The sequence below is a fragment of the Manis javanica genome, chromosome 10, assembly GCF_040802235.1.
Source record: "Manis javanica isolate MJ-LG chromosome 10, MJ_LKY, whole genome shotgun sequence".
Taxonomy (NCBI): domain Eukaryota; kingdom Metazoa; phylum Chordata; class Mammalia; order Pholidota; family Manidae; genus Manis; species Manis javanica.
This window is the reverse complement of record NC_133165.1, coordinates 53,194,335-53,210,738: the sequence shown is the minus strand read 5'-3', so window position 1 is coordinate 53,210,738 and position 16,404 is coordinate 53,194,335. Positions and strand designations below refer to the sequence as shown.

Genomic DNA, 16,404 nt, shown 5'->3' with positions numbered 1-16,404 from the left:
CTCAAGAGATGTACCTGAACATGCTGCTCCACTTCACACCATGTGCTTGCTGACCTGCCAGCTTCACCAATGTTGCTCTCCAAGATTACTGAAGTCAACCATGTTGCCAAATTCAGTATTTTCTCTTTTACTTCCAGAGAGGTGCTCAAAAATACTTGCTTTTGAACCAACCTTCCCCCATTTCTCAGCAGCTCCCATCTTCTTGGAAACTCTTCTCTCAACTTTGACAGATAGGACACTTGACAGCTGTCACTTTCTGAGTGCTTCTCAGCTGTGCTGAGTGCTTTTACATCTGCTGTTTCATACAGTGAAATGTGGTAGCACATGTTGTACTCCAGAGAGGGAGGGTCACTTCCCCAACATCACACAGCTAGCTGCTGCTAAGTCCACACAGAAGCCCAACTCTCCCTCAGATTTACTCCTCTGATATATTGCACTCTTTGGGGTGAAAAACATTCTGTGCTCAGCCATGAGAGAGCCTTGGGGGGAGTAAGTGGTTTTAGGTCCTTTTTGAGGGGAGTAAAGCTAAGGGGCAGAGGGTTTTGAAAAATTGATTGGGCAGAACACAGGGGATTTTTATGAGAGTGGTGTGGGTTTCAAGGGGGCAGAAAATGAGCCAAAGGGGAAGGTCCTCCAGCAGGGGGCCATCAGCTGCCTTACCCAGCTGTTCTGCCTTACTAGTTACCTGTAACTTCCAGGCCCCAGTGACACCTCGGGGGCCTGCAGGGAGCACATGTATTCTCTGGCTCATGGCCTTGATTCTGTTCCATGTGATTTGGTCCTAGCAGCCCCCTTGGACCCCTCCTCCAACCAGGTGCCACATGACCTTAAGTCTAGGGCAGGTGAGCCTCGCACCGTGTCCTGAATACTAACACCTGCCCCTGTTGGGGCTGTCTGGCTTGGGAGTTCCAGGAGGGCTGCAGGCTGTTCCCAGCTTTGGATGTGGACAGGCCAGGTTTGCGAGCACGGGGATGGGAGGGAGGCCTGGAAAAGCACAAACAGCTTTTGCCTTACATGACAGGTGGAAAGTGGAGAGGCCCAGATGCTTTGTGGGGACCTTGGTCCGTCAAATACTATGGCCCTCCCAGGGTCAGTGGGCAGAAGTGGGTGGAGGCATATAGAGAGAAGTGGGTGGGATCACAGATGGGTGAGTTACTCATGGTAGTAAAAAATGAGTCTAAACAATTATCCTAATGTATTGCTGAAAAAAGTGGGCCACTTACTGAGACACCAAAGGTGGGGACAGGTGTGGGGCTGGGCCTCTTTCTCACTGTGTGGCATGAACAAAGCAATCCACCCCACTTGAAAGTTTTGACCAAACTCTGGGGACCCCACCCTGGTGCAGGTGGTGTGTGCATAGAGGTTAAATGCAGAATCACTGGAGTGAGGTTGCCTGGGATCATCTCAGAGGCCTTCCAGCCGTGTGATTGTGACTGATTCCTGACACTCCCTTTGCCTCCGTTTCCTCATCTGTAACATGGAGATAATGGAACTTGGCTCCCAGTGATGTCATGAGAACTTGGCAAATGCCCAGCATGCACACACTCACCACATGCTGGGATTATGGCTTCCCTTGGAGTCTTGTCTGAATTCTAGGCCAAACTGCTCTTTCCAGGCCTCACCAGAGAGTAAAAAAGAGGCAATGAGTGAAACAGGGCCAAAGACATTCAGAGGCTTTTATTACCCAGCCTCCACCCACCCACACCAGGGTATTTAATTTTACTGGAATAGATCCGCTCAGAAAAGGATGCCAGGTCCTGAAAAGTGGGCACCTTCCTTCTTGGCTCTGGAGAAGCTACAGTTCTTTCCTCGTTGGCTTCCTCTCTTGTGGGGGGCCCTCCGGCTTAGCTGCCTCCGTCCCCTCCCCAGCTGTCCCCTTCTGCCCGGCTGGCTCTCCCAGCTCCATCACCTCCGGCTCAGGCACCTTCTGTCCAGGTACTTCTTTCTTTATAAAAGGTACATCAGCTAATATTTCCTCTTCTGTAACTTCACTTTGCTCATCAGACAAGAGCTATTCAAGAAAAGATGGGGGAAGGGAGGGGAGAGGGAGGAAAATAAGAAGGACAAAGAAATAGCACAGCCGGGAATACATGATAATCATGACTGTCATTGCCAAGCCCTCTTTTTCTGGAATTTTCCAGAGAGAGGCCCCTGGAGGATCCTCACAAATGCAGAGGTCAGTTTGGCCTGGGTGGGGAAGTCCCCACTTGGCCCTGCTGGAGAAGACCCTTTGGGGAACAGCCCTTCCTCCACTGGAGTGGCTGCCCCACAACTAGCTCCAGAGCTGGGCATGTGACCCAGGCCTACCGAATGGGATCCCTGTCCAGGACATCTGCTAGGGCCACTAAGAAGTAAGCGTGTGCTTTCTAAATTGGGAGAATACTAGGTTCAGAGCTCTAGGGCAATCTTTGACCTTCCATGGGGAAGTGATTGCTTGGGAATGAAGCCAACATAGAGGAAAACAGAAATAGGGAGACAGAAAATGAGTTGGAGTTTCTGGATCCATCGTGCCTCATGTTTTACCAGTTATATGGGATAAATTCCCATTGTTGTTTAAGCCAAAGAGTGGTGTTTCTGACATTCGCAATGGAAACATGAGGATCCATCAGATTGCCCCCTAATCTGATGGCACCTTCCAGCAGATGGCCTCACTGAGGCATGCATGGGAGTAGGAGAGAATGAGGGCTGCCATCCCACCCACGGGAAAATATGCCAGAGGGCAGGATTTCATCAGGACATTTGGTTACCAACTCCGGAACAGGGGACCCAGGGAAGCAGCCTTGGAGCTGTATGAGATCTCAGAGCCTCTGCCCTTCTCAGTGTTTCTGGAGTCTTCCATTTCTGCTCCCTTGTAGTAAGTGCCCTTGAAATAAAGTCTTCCCAAATGCATGGATGGGCCATCCATCCTCAGCTCCCTCCAGAGAGCACAAGGTTTTGGAACTCCTGGCACACTCCTTCCCACTCCACTGAGTTCTGATAATTCTGTGTGTGACAGAATAATTGAGGGAATGGCTGTTTCACCTTACCTCATCTTCATCCTCAGTCCTGGTCCTGATTTGACTTTCTAGGAAGTCAGAAAAGCCCTTCAGGGTATGATCTCCCTTGTACAATACAGCCTAGGAAGAAAAATGGAACCGGCTCAAAATGGTAGCCTTTTCCTGCAAAATATCTGGGGATTCCTACCTAGGTAAATCCGGGGTCTAATTCCTAACAACTTCGCTAAAGTGAGCAGGTTCCTCAGCCTCTCTGAGCCTCTATTACCATAGATAATAAAAATCCCTCCATCACAGGGCTGTACTGTAGGGTTCAGAGCACCATGCAGCCACACTGTGAAGGCCTAAAGCCTGGCTTCATCACTTAGCACTATCATCTGGTTACTTAACCTCTCTGTGACTCAGTTTCCTTATCTTCAATAGAAAGATAATAATAGTACCTCTCTCACAGTGGTGTTACAATGATTTAATGAGTTGCTATATGAAAAGCCCTTAAAACAGTGCTTAACTCATAATGAGCACTATATGTGTTTGCTATCATTATAATTATAGCATGAAGAATAGTTACTATATTACAGAACATCTGGTACATGTTCATTACTCAGCCATCACTAGCTCCCTTTCCTCTTTCAGTCTTTAAGAAAGTGAAGTAGCTGCTTACTGCCTACTGGTTGTCTAAACCCTTCTCAGATAACTGAGGGTCTGTGACAGCTCCACCCTCTCAGTCCAGTCTCATTTTCCACAACTCCCCTATGTGAGTCTTCTACACCAGGAGGATGGCATCTACTTCACAGAACTGTGGCCACCCTTCCACCCACTGCTTTGTTCATATTCTACTTCCTACACATAACTACAGGCACAATTATAACTATACCTATAACACCCCCACTTCTAACTGATTTAAATCCCCAACACTCTTCAAAATCCCACGTCCTCAGGAAGCCTTCCAGCCATCTCTGCCCTCCAGAATCTGTGCCCTCCAATTCCAGTTGCATCTGACTTCCCCCAGTCATATGCTTGGCTTATGATTCTTTGATCCCCTTCCCCACATGCCAAGGCCACATGGAGAGTGTGTTCCATGAACACTCGTGATGTTTGATGATTATAATATCAAGGTGTAAAAGACATTGATGGGTTTTCTGTCCTGCATTCTTCCTTCTTCTGGTAGCACCCCACCCCAATTTTCACGTGGAGACCCCTACCACCTTATTTTGTGGCCTCGGCAGAGCTCAGCCCCAGTAGTACAGGGAATCATGTAACCCGGGCCCAACCAAATAGAACACCCACATCCACTTGGCCACATTGACTGGCTAGGGAAGAGCATCTGCCCTAAGCTGGGCCCAATCATAGTGAGTCTTGGGACTTTTACAGAAGCTAATGGAAGACACTCTTTAAATTGAACATGAGGATAATAGGGGTTGGTAGCACTGAGGATGAAGCTGATTCTGTAGAAGGCAGAGCTAGAGATAGAGAGAAACCAAGTCCGTGATAATAACACATTTCCAGTTATGTGAGCTCCTCACTTGTTGAGAGTCAGTGGGGAAGAGCCTGAAGAAGGGGTACCGGTCCAGGTACATCAGCTGAATGTCGTTGGCTGTGATGTCGATCTTGGCGACGGTGACTGTGGAGTGGTTTCGATACTTTCTGCCCAGCTCCTCCAACACTGGGAAGAGCGCCCTGCACTTCTGAGACCAGGGTGCGTCTGGAAGAGAAGGGCCGCTGCTCAGGCTCATGCCGGCAAAGACTGTGAAAACCAGCGTGACTGCATCGGCCCCGCCACTGTGTTCTGTTGGTTCTGCTGCTTTGCAAAGTGCACTCTCTCTCTCTCTCTTTTGATAGCATGTTAGGTTATTGTACATTTCAGTCCTAGCACCCTATCATTATGAGAATAAGAAAAAACCTAGTCCCCTTCCACCCAGTCACTAACATTTTAGCACACTGGGACATTTTTTTCTATGTTTTTCTTTAACATAGCTTTCCTCTCCAGTTGAAGAAGAAAGCCAAAAAAAATATTTACATTAGATGATGCCTCATGTTCTGCCAGAAAGTGCATGCATGCGTGTGTGTGTGTGTGTGTGTGTGTGTGTGTGTGTGTGTGTGTGTGTGTATGAGATAGCACAAGAGTTTTCCAAAGAGGTTAAGCCCAGAACCCAAGGTCACCTAGTTAATTAAGCAGAGGAAGTAGGATTTGAAGACTTGTGACCATTCTTTCTACCTCACTGCCTTTCAGTTCGTGGAGAAAATGCCGGAGAGGTAAACAGGTTGTGACAAGTTCAACTACCCCTGGCAAGGGGACATAAGTCTTCCTTACAGACAGTTCCTTGAACTTTGAGTCTGGCCTGGCACCTAGTCCTCTGGAAAGAAATCAGGGACCAGCTCCAACACGGAAGGTAAGTCGGGCTTTGCTTGCTTATAGTTCCATTAAAATTTCTGGCTCCACGGGAGGAGTGGCCTCAAAGGCCCCTACCCGCTGCATTTGGATGATCACAACGCCATGTACAAACCAAGTGCCTCCATGGCCATCTGCCCTCCCTGCAGCACCCCCCGCAGCAACCCTGCAGCCCCATGAGCCCTGGGCTGAAGCAGGAGGGGGCATAATGGCTGTATCCCAGGGGGCCAATCTGATATCCCTGCTTCTGGGAAAATGAGGCTGCCTTTGCCTTTACCAGAACCAAATGGGCAATCTCGTAACTCTGGGGTCAAGTAAGTACAAAAAGGCTGCCCAGCCTCTCATTTAAAGGCAGCAGGTCATGGTTATTGAGCCATGCAGGCCTTAAACACCTTGCCCTGTGACTGAGAGTCCCTGTCAGTGAGATTTTAAGAGGCCTGCCTGATGCAAACCAGTGCTTGTTTTCATTCTCCAGGAAGTGATGGCATCAGAGCTTGATTTGAACTTTTTGCTCTGCAGTTGATCTACTGAGTGACCTGGGGCAAGGGAATTAACCTCTCTGAGGCTGGGTTCCCTGATCTGTATCAGGGGGAAATCCACTGGACCTTCTTAAGAAGTTTGTATGGAGGAGGAAAGGAGAGCAGGTGTGTAAACAACCACCTCATGCCTAGCTCATTCTAAGTGCTCAATAAATGGGAATTCCTCCTGTGAAACAGGTGAGGTGTCTGAAGGGACTTCATTGTCACCCTTCTGTGTCTCAGGGTGGGAGAGAAGCGCCCTGACTCTGGCTCACATGCCAATCAAGGACAGTGGGAAAAGGGCATTTGTCCTTAAGTGAGCACTGGGGAAAACCAAAATGACAGGTTAATAATACTAACAATAGCTGGCATTTATCAGGTACTTACAATATGCCAGATGCTGTGTTCAATCATTTACATGCATGAGTAGGCACCCAGTTTGGCCACACCAACTCAGGTAAGTTAAGTCTGGGCCATTAGATAAGTTCCATAAAACTGGAACTGCTCTTCTGTACAGCAATTACCAGTGTAGGCACAGGAATTGGAATGTCTAGGTTCCATTCCCAGTGACAGAGCTTACAAGCTGCCTGATTTTGGAAAAGTGTCTCCACCTCCCTGAGACTCTATTTCACTCATCTGTAAAGTGGGAGCGATGAGACTTCCAAAAGTGTGTTGTAAGGACTGAATGAGATTACACCTAGAACGGCTTAGCCCAAAGCCTGCTATACCACAGCATTCAACCGGTGTTATCCGTCAGCATGACTATTGTTCTAAAAGCCACAGGCCTGATTTCTGGGGAGAGGTGCATTGTAGCTGAGAGCATTTTGATTCACACTCTTTGGATGTCTGAAGACCATTCTTGGAATGGTGCTTTGATAGATTTGGGTGCCCAAGAATTGGGGAATAACAATGCTTGAAAAGTAACCAAACCATTTTCTCTGTGGTCTCTTCAGAGATACTTACAGAACATCACAAATACGTCCCTATCCTTGTCAAAGACGACAACATTGAAGTTCTTCCCAACGAGCTGCTTAACTGGGCCCTGGTCCCAATATTTTGGAATCTCTTCACTGGATTGATGTTTCTAGGAAGCAAATTTGAGAGGTCTAACAGTCTCCAGGAAGGGATGCTGGATGGGCCTTCTGGCCTTGGGTGGAAACAATGGGAAGTTTTCTCTTGTTCTTACAAGAGCCTTGGGAAAAGTGTGGAATGCTGAGGCAGATCATGAGCTTGATACCAAGCCTCCATTGTCCCAGGCACATTGGGATCAGAGGGCTGAGGGTTCCACAGTGGGATGGATTCTAGCATTTCAAATATGTGATTCTAGAGATTCTTGGTTGAGAGTGGGGCTCATGTCTTTTATACCTTTAGTTTGTTCCCACTAAAAAGAAAAATGTAGTTGTCCCCCATTACTCTGGGGAGCAAGATAATTTACATGACCTGTAGAACTTCATTACGCTTGGATTCCTGCCAGCCTCTCCGAACTCATTGCCATTCTTCTCTTGCTTTCTTCAGCCATCCTGGTCTCCTGTTTACCTAAGAGATCGGCTCCCTGCACCTCAGGCTTCTGCCTCTGCTGTTCCTCTGCCAGGAGGACCTCCCCTACTCATGCCTTCTCTCCTCTCCCTTCTTCAGTTAGCTAAGATTTATCTGTCACTATGATCTTGAGGAAGGACGTTCCTGACTGCCCCCTAGACTAGGTCAGATCCTGCAACCACACTTCTTAGAATATTTGCTGCCTTTTCCTTGTATCACTTATTCAAGTCTATCATTTATATTTGATTCCCTGTCACTTGACTGATGTGTCTCTACCACAGTAGACAGAATGTCATGATGGATTTTTCTTCCATCATCATTGAGTATCCACTGACTAGCACATTGTCAGAGCTCAGTAAATGCTGTGTGAGTGAATGTATGAAAGAATGACCCTGGTTCATTCTTCTCTTGGAAGGAAGTGGTGGGAATCTCAGAACATATTTTTTCTAGAACCATTGCTTCCTGAATATCTTTTGAATCCACACCCTTCTCTCCACCTGCCCTGTTACTACCCCACTTCACAGAGCCGTCATCCCTCATCTCCGTCTGTGTAACAGTGGTCTCTGTCCATCACCACCTAATCCTCTCCTCCACCCTTTTACTCTCCAGCAGAGAGCAGCAGGGTTCTATTTTCACCATGTAAATCTGGGTTCCCATTGCCTGCAGGGTTCAAATCCTTAGTATGTCTAGACGTCTTTGCTGTCTGGTCTTTCCCCAGCTCAACAACTCCCAAAATACTTCCCTCATTCCCATCCTAGTCTCTGGAAAGGACTTGAGGACTCTTTCCAAGGGAGCATAAAGGGGTCAGGCCTGGATGTGGAGATGGGAAATGGTGAAGAATACGGAGACTTAGGAACAGGCCAGTGCATGCACGTGACATCTCCTAAGTCATAGGAAGGATGTTCATCTTTATTCTGAGAGCACAGGAGGATGTGTTGTCCCTTGAGTGGGAGTCAGACACATGTATAACTCCTGATGTATAACTAGAAAGAAGGGAAAGAGGATGGGCAGAGTAGGTTTGTAGATGTGGTGGTGGAAAATGAGGGGCTCCTGTCTGAAGCCTTCTATTTTCTTAGTGATACATGAGTCAAGTACTCAGTTGAGACTGAAAGTTGGGATGGGTTATGAGGAGAAAGAGACTCAGAGATCAAGAGAATGAACACACTTAGAGAAATTTATATAAAGAAGTCAGGACATTTCTAAGAATCCACTGGAGGTTTGCTTTGTGATTCCACGAAGGCAGCCTGACTCACAGTGACGTTCTTTTTCTCTAGCATCAGACGGGACGCAGTAGGGAAGTCAAGTGGATTCAACCGGGGTTGTGATTTTGCTTGATAAATACCACAGGGTGTAGAGGAGGCAGGAGGCAGAAGGGATAGAGGAGTTAAGAGAAGTATCAGCAGAGCGATAAACCATGGAGTCCGAGTTCATGAAGGAGGGCACTGAAGAGATTGTGAAACGGGATCAGGAGGTTGGAGGCCATAGAAAGGGTATGGAATTGTAATGTGGGCAAAAGCAAAGTGGGTACTAGAAAAAGGAGCTCAGAGGATGGGAAGCTTGAAAATCAGGCTTTAAGACGGGCTGCCACTTCTAGAGTGTGGTTGTAAGAGCAGGTGGCTGAGCTGGCATGGACACCCCAGTTACAGAGAAGAGAGGGTGTTGGATACTGACATCTCTGGAAACGATGGCAGAGGAGGGTGGAATGCAAGTCTGAGGTGAGAAGGTTAAGTCCTCAGAGACAGAAAGGGGTGTGGTCAGAAGATAGCAATGGCGGGCGAGGGCACATGGTCTAAAGTCCCCTTAAAGGCATGGGATCCAAAGAATCTAGGGTGTTTAAAGGTCAAAGGAGGAGAAATGGTTTGGAAGAGGCACGGAAGACACCAGCCTCACCACCTGGCCTGTGATAAAGTTGTGCATAAGAGAAAAGAAGAGCGTCCACTTGCAGAGGCTGCAGGGGGAGCAGTGTCTGGGGGAGAATGGACAGAAGGAAATGGGAACCCTCAGAGGTAAGGTGATCGACCATACATTGCCGTTTGCCTGGAGAATGCCAACTGATCCCTGTTCTTGCAGAGTGCTTTGAAAGAAGGCCCCCATTACTCTCAAAAGTGTCCCTGTTTGGAAAATAAAAGACATGGTCAACTAGCTCAGCAGGGTGGTTGAGGACACAGTGGGTGCTAAATAAACAGCAGGTGATGTTAGGTTGTGTTTTTTTGCAGCCTCTCATACCTTTCAGAAGAATAGACTCCCTTCTAACCATCCTCACACCCAAACTAAAAGTCCCTAAAGCCATTGAGGTTAAATCCTGATTGCTTAATCCCCCCAAAAATGATCATCTACTCTTGGGCCAGTAAGTCTTTCACATTAAAGTCAGAAAGGAGCATTCTTGGTTCTTTCAGAGGATGTCAGCCCTAGGAGGGTCTGCATTTCAACTGAAAACTGCTACAAGGAAATGCCTTCAAGAATAATGAATGAATGGTGGAATTACAGGGTTAGGACAGGTCATAAATTGGATTGATTTGAGGTAGGGAAAGGGGGTGTGTCCCCAAATTGAGCCATGAGGTAGACCTTTATTCTGCCTCCCCATTCAGATGACCAAGGCCAGCAGAACTATGAAAGGAACAATTTTGAGATTCTGGAAAAACATTGTCCAAGAACAAACTTACCTTGGCACTTCCAGTCAAGTAGCTGCAGCCAAATTTCTTGAGGTTTTCATAGGTTATCTCCTCGGAAGGCATTTTGTACCTCGTGTCAGAGCTTAAGTTTAGGATTTGGACTGATGGGATGTCGATCTCTGTGATCCGGAAGTATTCAAAGAGCCGTCCGTTTCTGGGTTCATCGGCATCCACAAGGATGAAAAGGATCTGCCAAATCAAATGAAAACTGGGCCTGGATGAATGGCTGTGACAAGAGTAAGGAATTGGAATTGGATGAGGAATCCCATACTAAGGGAGACAGGCCTGCGGGAAGCTGTGGAGGGTGCTCACGGAATGCAAAAAGCAGGACTGAAAGAAGGCACAGAGGCCTTTTCCGCAGGAAGTTGCAGCCCCAACCCCAGAGAACAGACAGGTCCCGGCTGGCTGCCGGTTCCACGCTCCTCGTTCAGGGCACCGTCCACACAACCACAGGCAGGAGGTGCTGAGATTTCATCCCGGTTCTGCGAGTAAGGTGGTACCTCTCCCTCTGTCCCTCAGTTTTCTGAGCTGTAAGGTGGTTATCATAGCAGCCCTACTAAGGCTGCTCAGGGAATGAAACAGGACAATGTGTGTGAAGGCTTAGCTTAGTGACTGGGAAGTGAAAAATGCCCAATATATGTCAACTCTTATTGTCATTCTAAATTATTCTTCTATCAAGAAATTTCATGACTTCATTCACTTGTTCCTTCTACAAATATCTGCTGAGTGCCTGCTAGGAATTTTGCAAAGCCCTGGAGATACAGTGCCACCCAAGGCAGACAAGATCCACGCGCTCACGGAGCTTATGTTCTAGTGAGGAGACAGACAACAAATGAGTAAACAAATTAATAAATTCAGGGAGCGATGAGTGCCCATTAGGTGAGAAAAACGGCACTGTGACAGAGAGTGACTGCAGATAGGGAGAGGTGGGGGCTCAGTTTAGGTAGGAAGGTCAGGAGGGGTATCCGAGGAGGTGGCATTTCAGCTGGACTGGGCGATGAGTAACAAGTCAGGGAATGCTGAGTCAGTTCAAAGTCCTGTGGGGGTGGGCTGGGGAGGGAAACTCAGAGTGTTCTAGAACAGAAAGGAAAACCCAGTGTGTCTAGAGTAAAGTGGTTTGTACTTTCTGAATGAGGACAGTAAGCCAGATAATGACATGATAATTTTTAAAAGATCCCACTCGTTGCAGAGAGAAAGCAAGGGTGGAGGCAGGGTGATGAGTGAGAGGCCACAGCAGACACCTGGTATCAGGACCTCTCAGGTCATTCATCTCTCAAAATATTAGGGGCCCTATTATGTGCCAGACAGTCTTCTAGGGGCTTGAGGGACTGTGAAAAACAAAGCAGACATACTGAAACCATCCTTGTATACTTCCAACAAATACTGGTTAGAGGTGAGCATAATAAGATATGGGGTATGACCTGTTAGAAGAATATTTATTCAGCTGTTTATCTTTAGCTCTAAAATGGATCACAATCAATAAATGGCATTCAGGAAGCTTGCTAATTGGGGTAAAGGCAATTTAGAACCTCATCTCACAATATATGCCGAAGAAAATTCCACTTACAGATTAAAGGGTTAAAAATTTCAAAGAAAGACTTTGGAAGAAATATGGCTAAGGACTGACTAGTACAACATAAGAGAAATAAAGGGAAAACAATCTGGTTGTGATCAATGCAATTATATTTTTAAAAACTTAAAGTTTAAAATTGGATAAGCCAAGAACATATTTACAAGAAGTATTTCTATAATTGGAGCAAACTTCCTGGAGAATAACACAGCAGGATACAGCATGACCATTAAATAAATAAAATTCATGCCCTGGTGGCTTTTTGGGAGGGAAAGGGGTTTGTTTTCATTTTGGGGTTCAAAGTTTTTAATTGTTTCATTTTAATTTCAAGAGTAATTTTCCTTGAAAGAAAATCAAATCCACCACTACATATTCTTCTCATAAAAATAAAGAGAAAAATTGAAGTAAATAGTCCCCACACTCCAAGTGGTGGTGACTACATAAATGTAGGCATAGTGCTTAGGAAAACAGATTTGTTTGTAGAGATGATAATGATAACTATAATAATAATAAACACCGTTGTGAAAACCAACCATGAAGAAACTCAAGTAAGACAAAATTGCTGATAAGAGGAAGAGAATTTGAACCCAGGTCTGTGCAATGGGAAAGGCCAGAATCTCAGTAATTACTTGGCAGACAGTTTGTGCTGCTTCATACCTTCAGGCTTTTCCTGCTCCCTGACCTCCAGGCGACGTGCTACCACCCTGCAGTCGCCCACTCTTGAGTGGAGTAGCCATCAGAATGTGGCCATCAGAAAAACAGCCAAACCATTATGTTCCCATAGTAGACTTACCCAAAAAATGAGGGGAGAAGGCACATAGGTTTGGCAAGACAGGAGGAGACACAGGGCAGGTGAAAGGAAAGAGGCCAGTTTAAAATTAAATAGTAAAATAATATATAGCAGCAATATACAAATGAGGAAATTGGTATGCAAATCCCTCCTGATTTAATTTATGATCGGCAGGGCAGGTGAATGGTTTCAGGGTCTACGGGTCTTGGATCCCCATCCAGGAGCCCCAAAAAGCAATGCCATCTTCCACAGACCTTGTTTGTGAATTCCTTCAATGCCAGCCTGTAATGCTGCATTATCATCCCAAACGACATGGAGCTTTTGGAGGCGAAGAGCAGCATGTGATTCAGGATAGGTGACTCATAAATCAGATCCTTATTCTGAAATTACCAGGGAAACAGATCATTCCATGCACGCCCCTGCCCCAGCCACCCTTCTCCCCGAGACCCTTTGCTCACTGACCTCATAGTTATATTCAATAACAAAATCTGTGAGGTGCTGCTTTATGACTTGATTGAGAAAACGTTTGTTGGTACTGTCATTGATAAGCTCCTGGCGGTTCACAATTTTCCCCTTGGACAAAAGAAGCGAAACATTGGAGGGCAGTCACTTCCATGATGTATTCAGTAACTATAAATAGCACGGTTTCCCCTCTGGACCAAAGGAAGACACCGTGGTGACAGGTGTGATCCGTGATCTAGGTACTGCATAAGTCAGAGTAGCCTCTAGGTGGAATATGTGTCTGTGGCAGCCATGAAAGTCTCCCGTCCACAAAGACAGGGAGTGAGACAGACTGACAGCCCCACCTGTCTTGCTCTGAAATTCAATGTGTTTGTGTCTGTGCTGAGCAGTGTCTCTCACATGCTGCTCTCAACCAATGACCGGATGTGTCAGGGATACTCAGGCAAGCCCATTTCTGGGGGATGACTATCAGAAGACTTCTCTAATAGGCAACTTTGATGAACTTTCTTAGAATTCCACTGCAGTCAAGGACTCTTCCAGTCAAACTTCTTTCCCTCCAAAGGGTCAGACTGACAACATGGGCTGATGAGTCTCCCCAAGCTCCCCCTCTGTTTTCCTTCACAGGCATTTTCCTTAATATTTTGCATGTCTAATCCTGCTTGGTGACTGCTGCTTAGAAGGGACTAGATTAACCCAAGAAATGATAGAATTCTTTGTAGGCCAGGATTAAAGTTTCTGGGGAAGGAGAAAGAAGCAGCTATCTCCTGATTTCTCTCTACTTTGTCTTTTCTTCATCTCCACCAGTCTCACTCTCTGATTCCAAACCTCTTCCCTGGACTCCTGTGGAGGTCTCCTAATGGTCTTCCAATTTCTCCCCTTGCTTCCCTCCAGCCCAGCCCCCACACTTCAGCCAGAATGTTGTTGTCAGAACACAGCTCACAGCATTCTCTTGCTTAAACACTTCATAGCCTCTGTTGTCCTCTGGAGAAACCCTAAACTCTTCTGCACATGACAGTGTCTAATAATACTAATTGGACTTACTGAGAGGTCATTCTATACCAGCCACAGTTCTAAATACATTGCATGTATTAACTCATTTAATCCTCATAACATCTCGTTGAACTATGTTACTATTGTTTCTCTCATTTTGCAGTTGAGAAAATTGAGGCACAGAGAAGTGAACAAACTTGCCCAAGGTTGTTGAGCTAGTAAAACATGGAGCCAAGATTCTAACCTCGGCAGTCTAACTCCAGTGCCTATGTTCTGCACCTTTAAAACAGACCAGCTCTCTCCTTAATACATTTTCCAAGTTTGCTCTTTGGCCTTTGATATTCTGATGGGGCTTATTCTGTAGAATTTTTACATTTTTATGTGGTCCAAATTTATCAGTATTTGTTTTCATAGTTTCTGTGGTTTCTGGAATGCTTTCATAAAGGGTATTTCTCACTCCCAGTTTAAAATGCAAACTCTCCAATGGCATTCTAGTCTTTCCATGGTTTCATGATTATATTTTTAAAATCAGGATCAATCTGAAATTTAATTTGGTGGAAGGAGTGATACATGGACTTAGCTTTTTTTTTTTTTTTTTAATAACTACCCAATTCTCTTAACACTAGTCACTGAATAGCATGTATTTTCCCTACTGATCTAAAATGCCATCTTTATCATGTAGCACATATTTCCATATGTATTTGGGTCTCTTTCTGGACTCCATGTTGTCCAATTCAAAAACTCAAGTCAAGTTATTTTATTCTTCAACTTAAAGCCTTTGAATGACTTCTGTGGACCAAGTAAAAATGTAATGGAGTCAAGCAGATCTGAGTACCACTCCACCTACTCCTGTGTGGCCTTGGGCAAGCAGCCTAACCTTGCTGAGCCACATCTATAAGTAACATGGTTATTGTCAGGCTTTGGCTTTGTGTGGGGAGGGAATAAGGCACATTCCAAGAACCAAACCACAGCGTCTATAGTAGTACTGCTAAATAAAACATTTTGTGATAATGGAAATGGTCTATATATCTATGCTTTACAATTCAGTAGCCACTATCCACGTGTAGCTAGCTTGATTAACTATAATATTAACTAATTTAAAAGTAAACAGTCACATGTGACTAATGGCTGCCACATTGGACAGTTCAGATCTACGTCCCAGAGAGGGAGTGAAAGAAAGTAGGTAACAGGCTAGACTGTGGAAGGCCTTGTGGGACTCCTTTGGGACTGGAGTCTTTATTCTAGGAAAACAGGAAGCTGGTAACAGGCCTTTCAGTAGGAAGAAGGAAAGTGACCATCAGATTTGAATTTTGGAAAGATAGCCTTTTCCAGAACTAGAATGTGGCAGATATTCTGGTTGGGTGGATGTTGCATTAGGCTATAGGAGATAATGGTCACCTGATCTAGGATAGCAGTGATGGAGAGAAATGGATACATTCATGGAATATGGTGGATTTAAAATCAGTGGGATTGAGGTGATGGATGGGTTATGAGGGGTGGAGGATAGGGAGGTGTTAAAATGAAGCCTGCATGTTCTGACTCTGTTCAGATGGTAGGTGGGAGAGACGGTGGCACCATTCATTGAGCGAGAAAACAGCTGGAAGAGAATTTGGAGGGGAGATTATGACTTTAGGTTTGGCCATGTTGACATACCTGGTGATAGATATAAAGGTTTGGAGATTAGAAAAGTCCAGTTGGAGATGGAGATTTGTAAATCATGGATATATAGATCACGGTTGCTGATGGAGGGTGGGGAGGGAACATGGACTAAAAGAAAACACAGGGCAGAGGATTGAGCCTTAATGAGTAGTGTTTACTGGTTAAGGAAAGGAGGGTGGCATGACCGTGGAAAATGGCTATAAAGGCCAGAGAAACAGGGGGAAACTGTGCAAAAGCCAATTAGTCCAGTGCCACTTACCTCACAAGCAACAGAACTGGAATTTGTACCTAAAGCCTATGCATACATGATGCATAGCCCATAATTTTGACCCAGAGACCCCTCACTAGCAATGGGATCAAAATCCTACCTTTCTGAACACCAGAACACTGTCAAGGATGACGTTGAAACGCCCAGCAGCATCGCTAATTGATATCACTCCAAACGTTAGCTCTGGGAAGTCTTTGATCATATCATAGAACAGCTCTGCCACTTCTTCCTCCAAGTCCTGTGGGGAAGGAGGTTTGGTAAGGCTTTGGTAGAAAATAAATGCCTGGCTCATTTAAGGGCAAAGTGGAAATGGTGACCAATTCATCTCTTCACCTTTCCAACTTCTGGTGTTTTGCTGGGTCACCTAAATCCCCTTTCATGGACATTTCATACCCGGTCTGCTTCTATGGCTATGACTAAGGCCAAAGCAGGCAAATCCACAGAAATTAGTGGAGAGGATGAAGTTGACCTTTTCCAAGTATTAGAGTAAAGTCTGCTCCAATGCAGGGACTGAGACTTTGAACATCTATTTCTGAACTGCTTTCAGAAGAGGCAGC

The 16,404-nt window shown here is 45.7% G+C and overlaps 1 protein-coding gene and 1 long non-coding RNA gene across 2 annotated transcripts in view; one reads left to right on the top strand and one right to left on the bottom strand.

Annotated features, from left to right (window-relative positions):
- Positions 1 to 6,856, top strand: part of LOC140844087 (uncharacterized) — a 36,336-nt gene extending 29,480 nt beyond the window's left edge. Inside the window, exons 2-3 of the long non-coding RNA XR_012122293.1 lie at positions 5,224 to 5,383; positions 5,858 to 6,856. This is a non-coding gene — a long non-coding RNA (uncharacterized lncRNA). The remainder of the gene's footprint in view (positions 1 to 5,223; positions 5,384 to 5,857) is intronic.
- Positions 1,663 to 16,404, bottom strand: part of PDILT (protein disulfide isomerase like, testis expressed) — a 39,908-nt gene continuing 25,166 nt past the window's right edge. Inside the window, exons 5-12 of the mRNA XM_017650175.3 lie at positions 15,948 to 16,085; positions 12,931 to 13,041; positions 12,723 to 12,848; positions 10,100 to 10,297; positions 6,864 to 6,984; positions 4,517 to 4,695; positions 3,027 to 3,116; positions 1,663 to 2,011 (exon numbers count right to left, since the gene is read on the bottom strand). Coding sequence (XP_017505664.3) covers positions 1,796 to 2,011; positions 3,027 to 3,116; positions 4,517 to 4,695; positions 6,864 to 6,984; positions 10,100 to 10,297; positions 12,723 to 12,848; positions 12,931 to 13,041; positions 15,948 to 16,085 — 1,179 coding nt within the window. The 3' untranslated portion in view covers positions 1,663 to 1,795. The remainder of the gene's footprint in view (positions 2,012 to 3,026; positions 3,117 to 4,516; positions 4,696 to 6,863; positions 6,985 to 10,099; positions 10,298 to 12,722; positions 12,849 to 12,930; positions 13,042 to 15,947; positions 16,086 to 16,404) is intronic.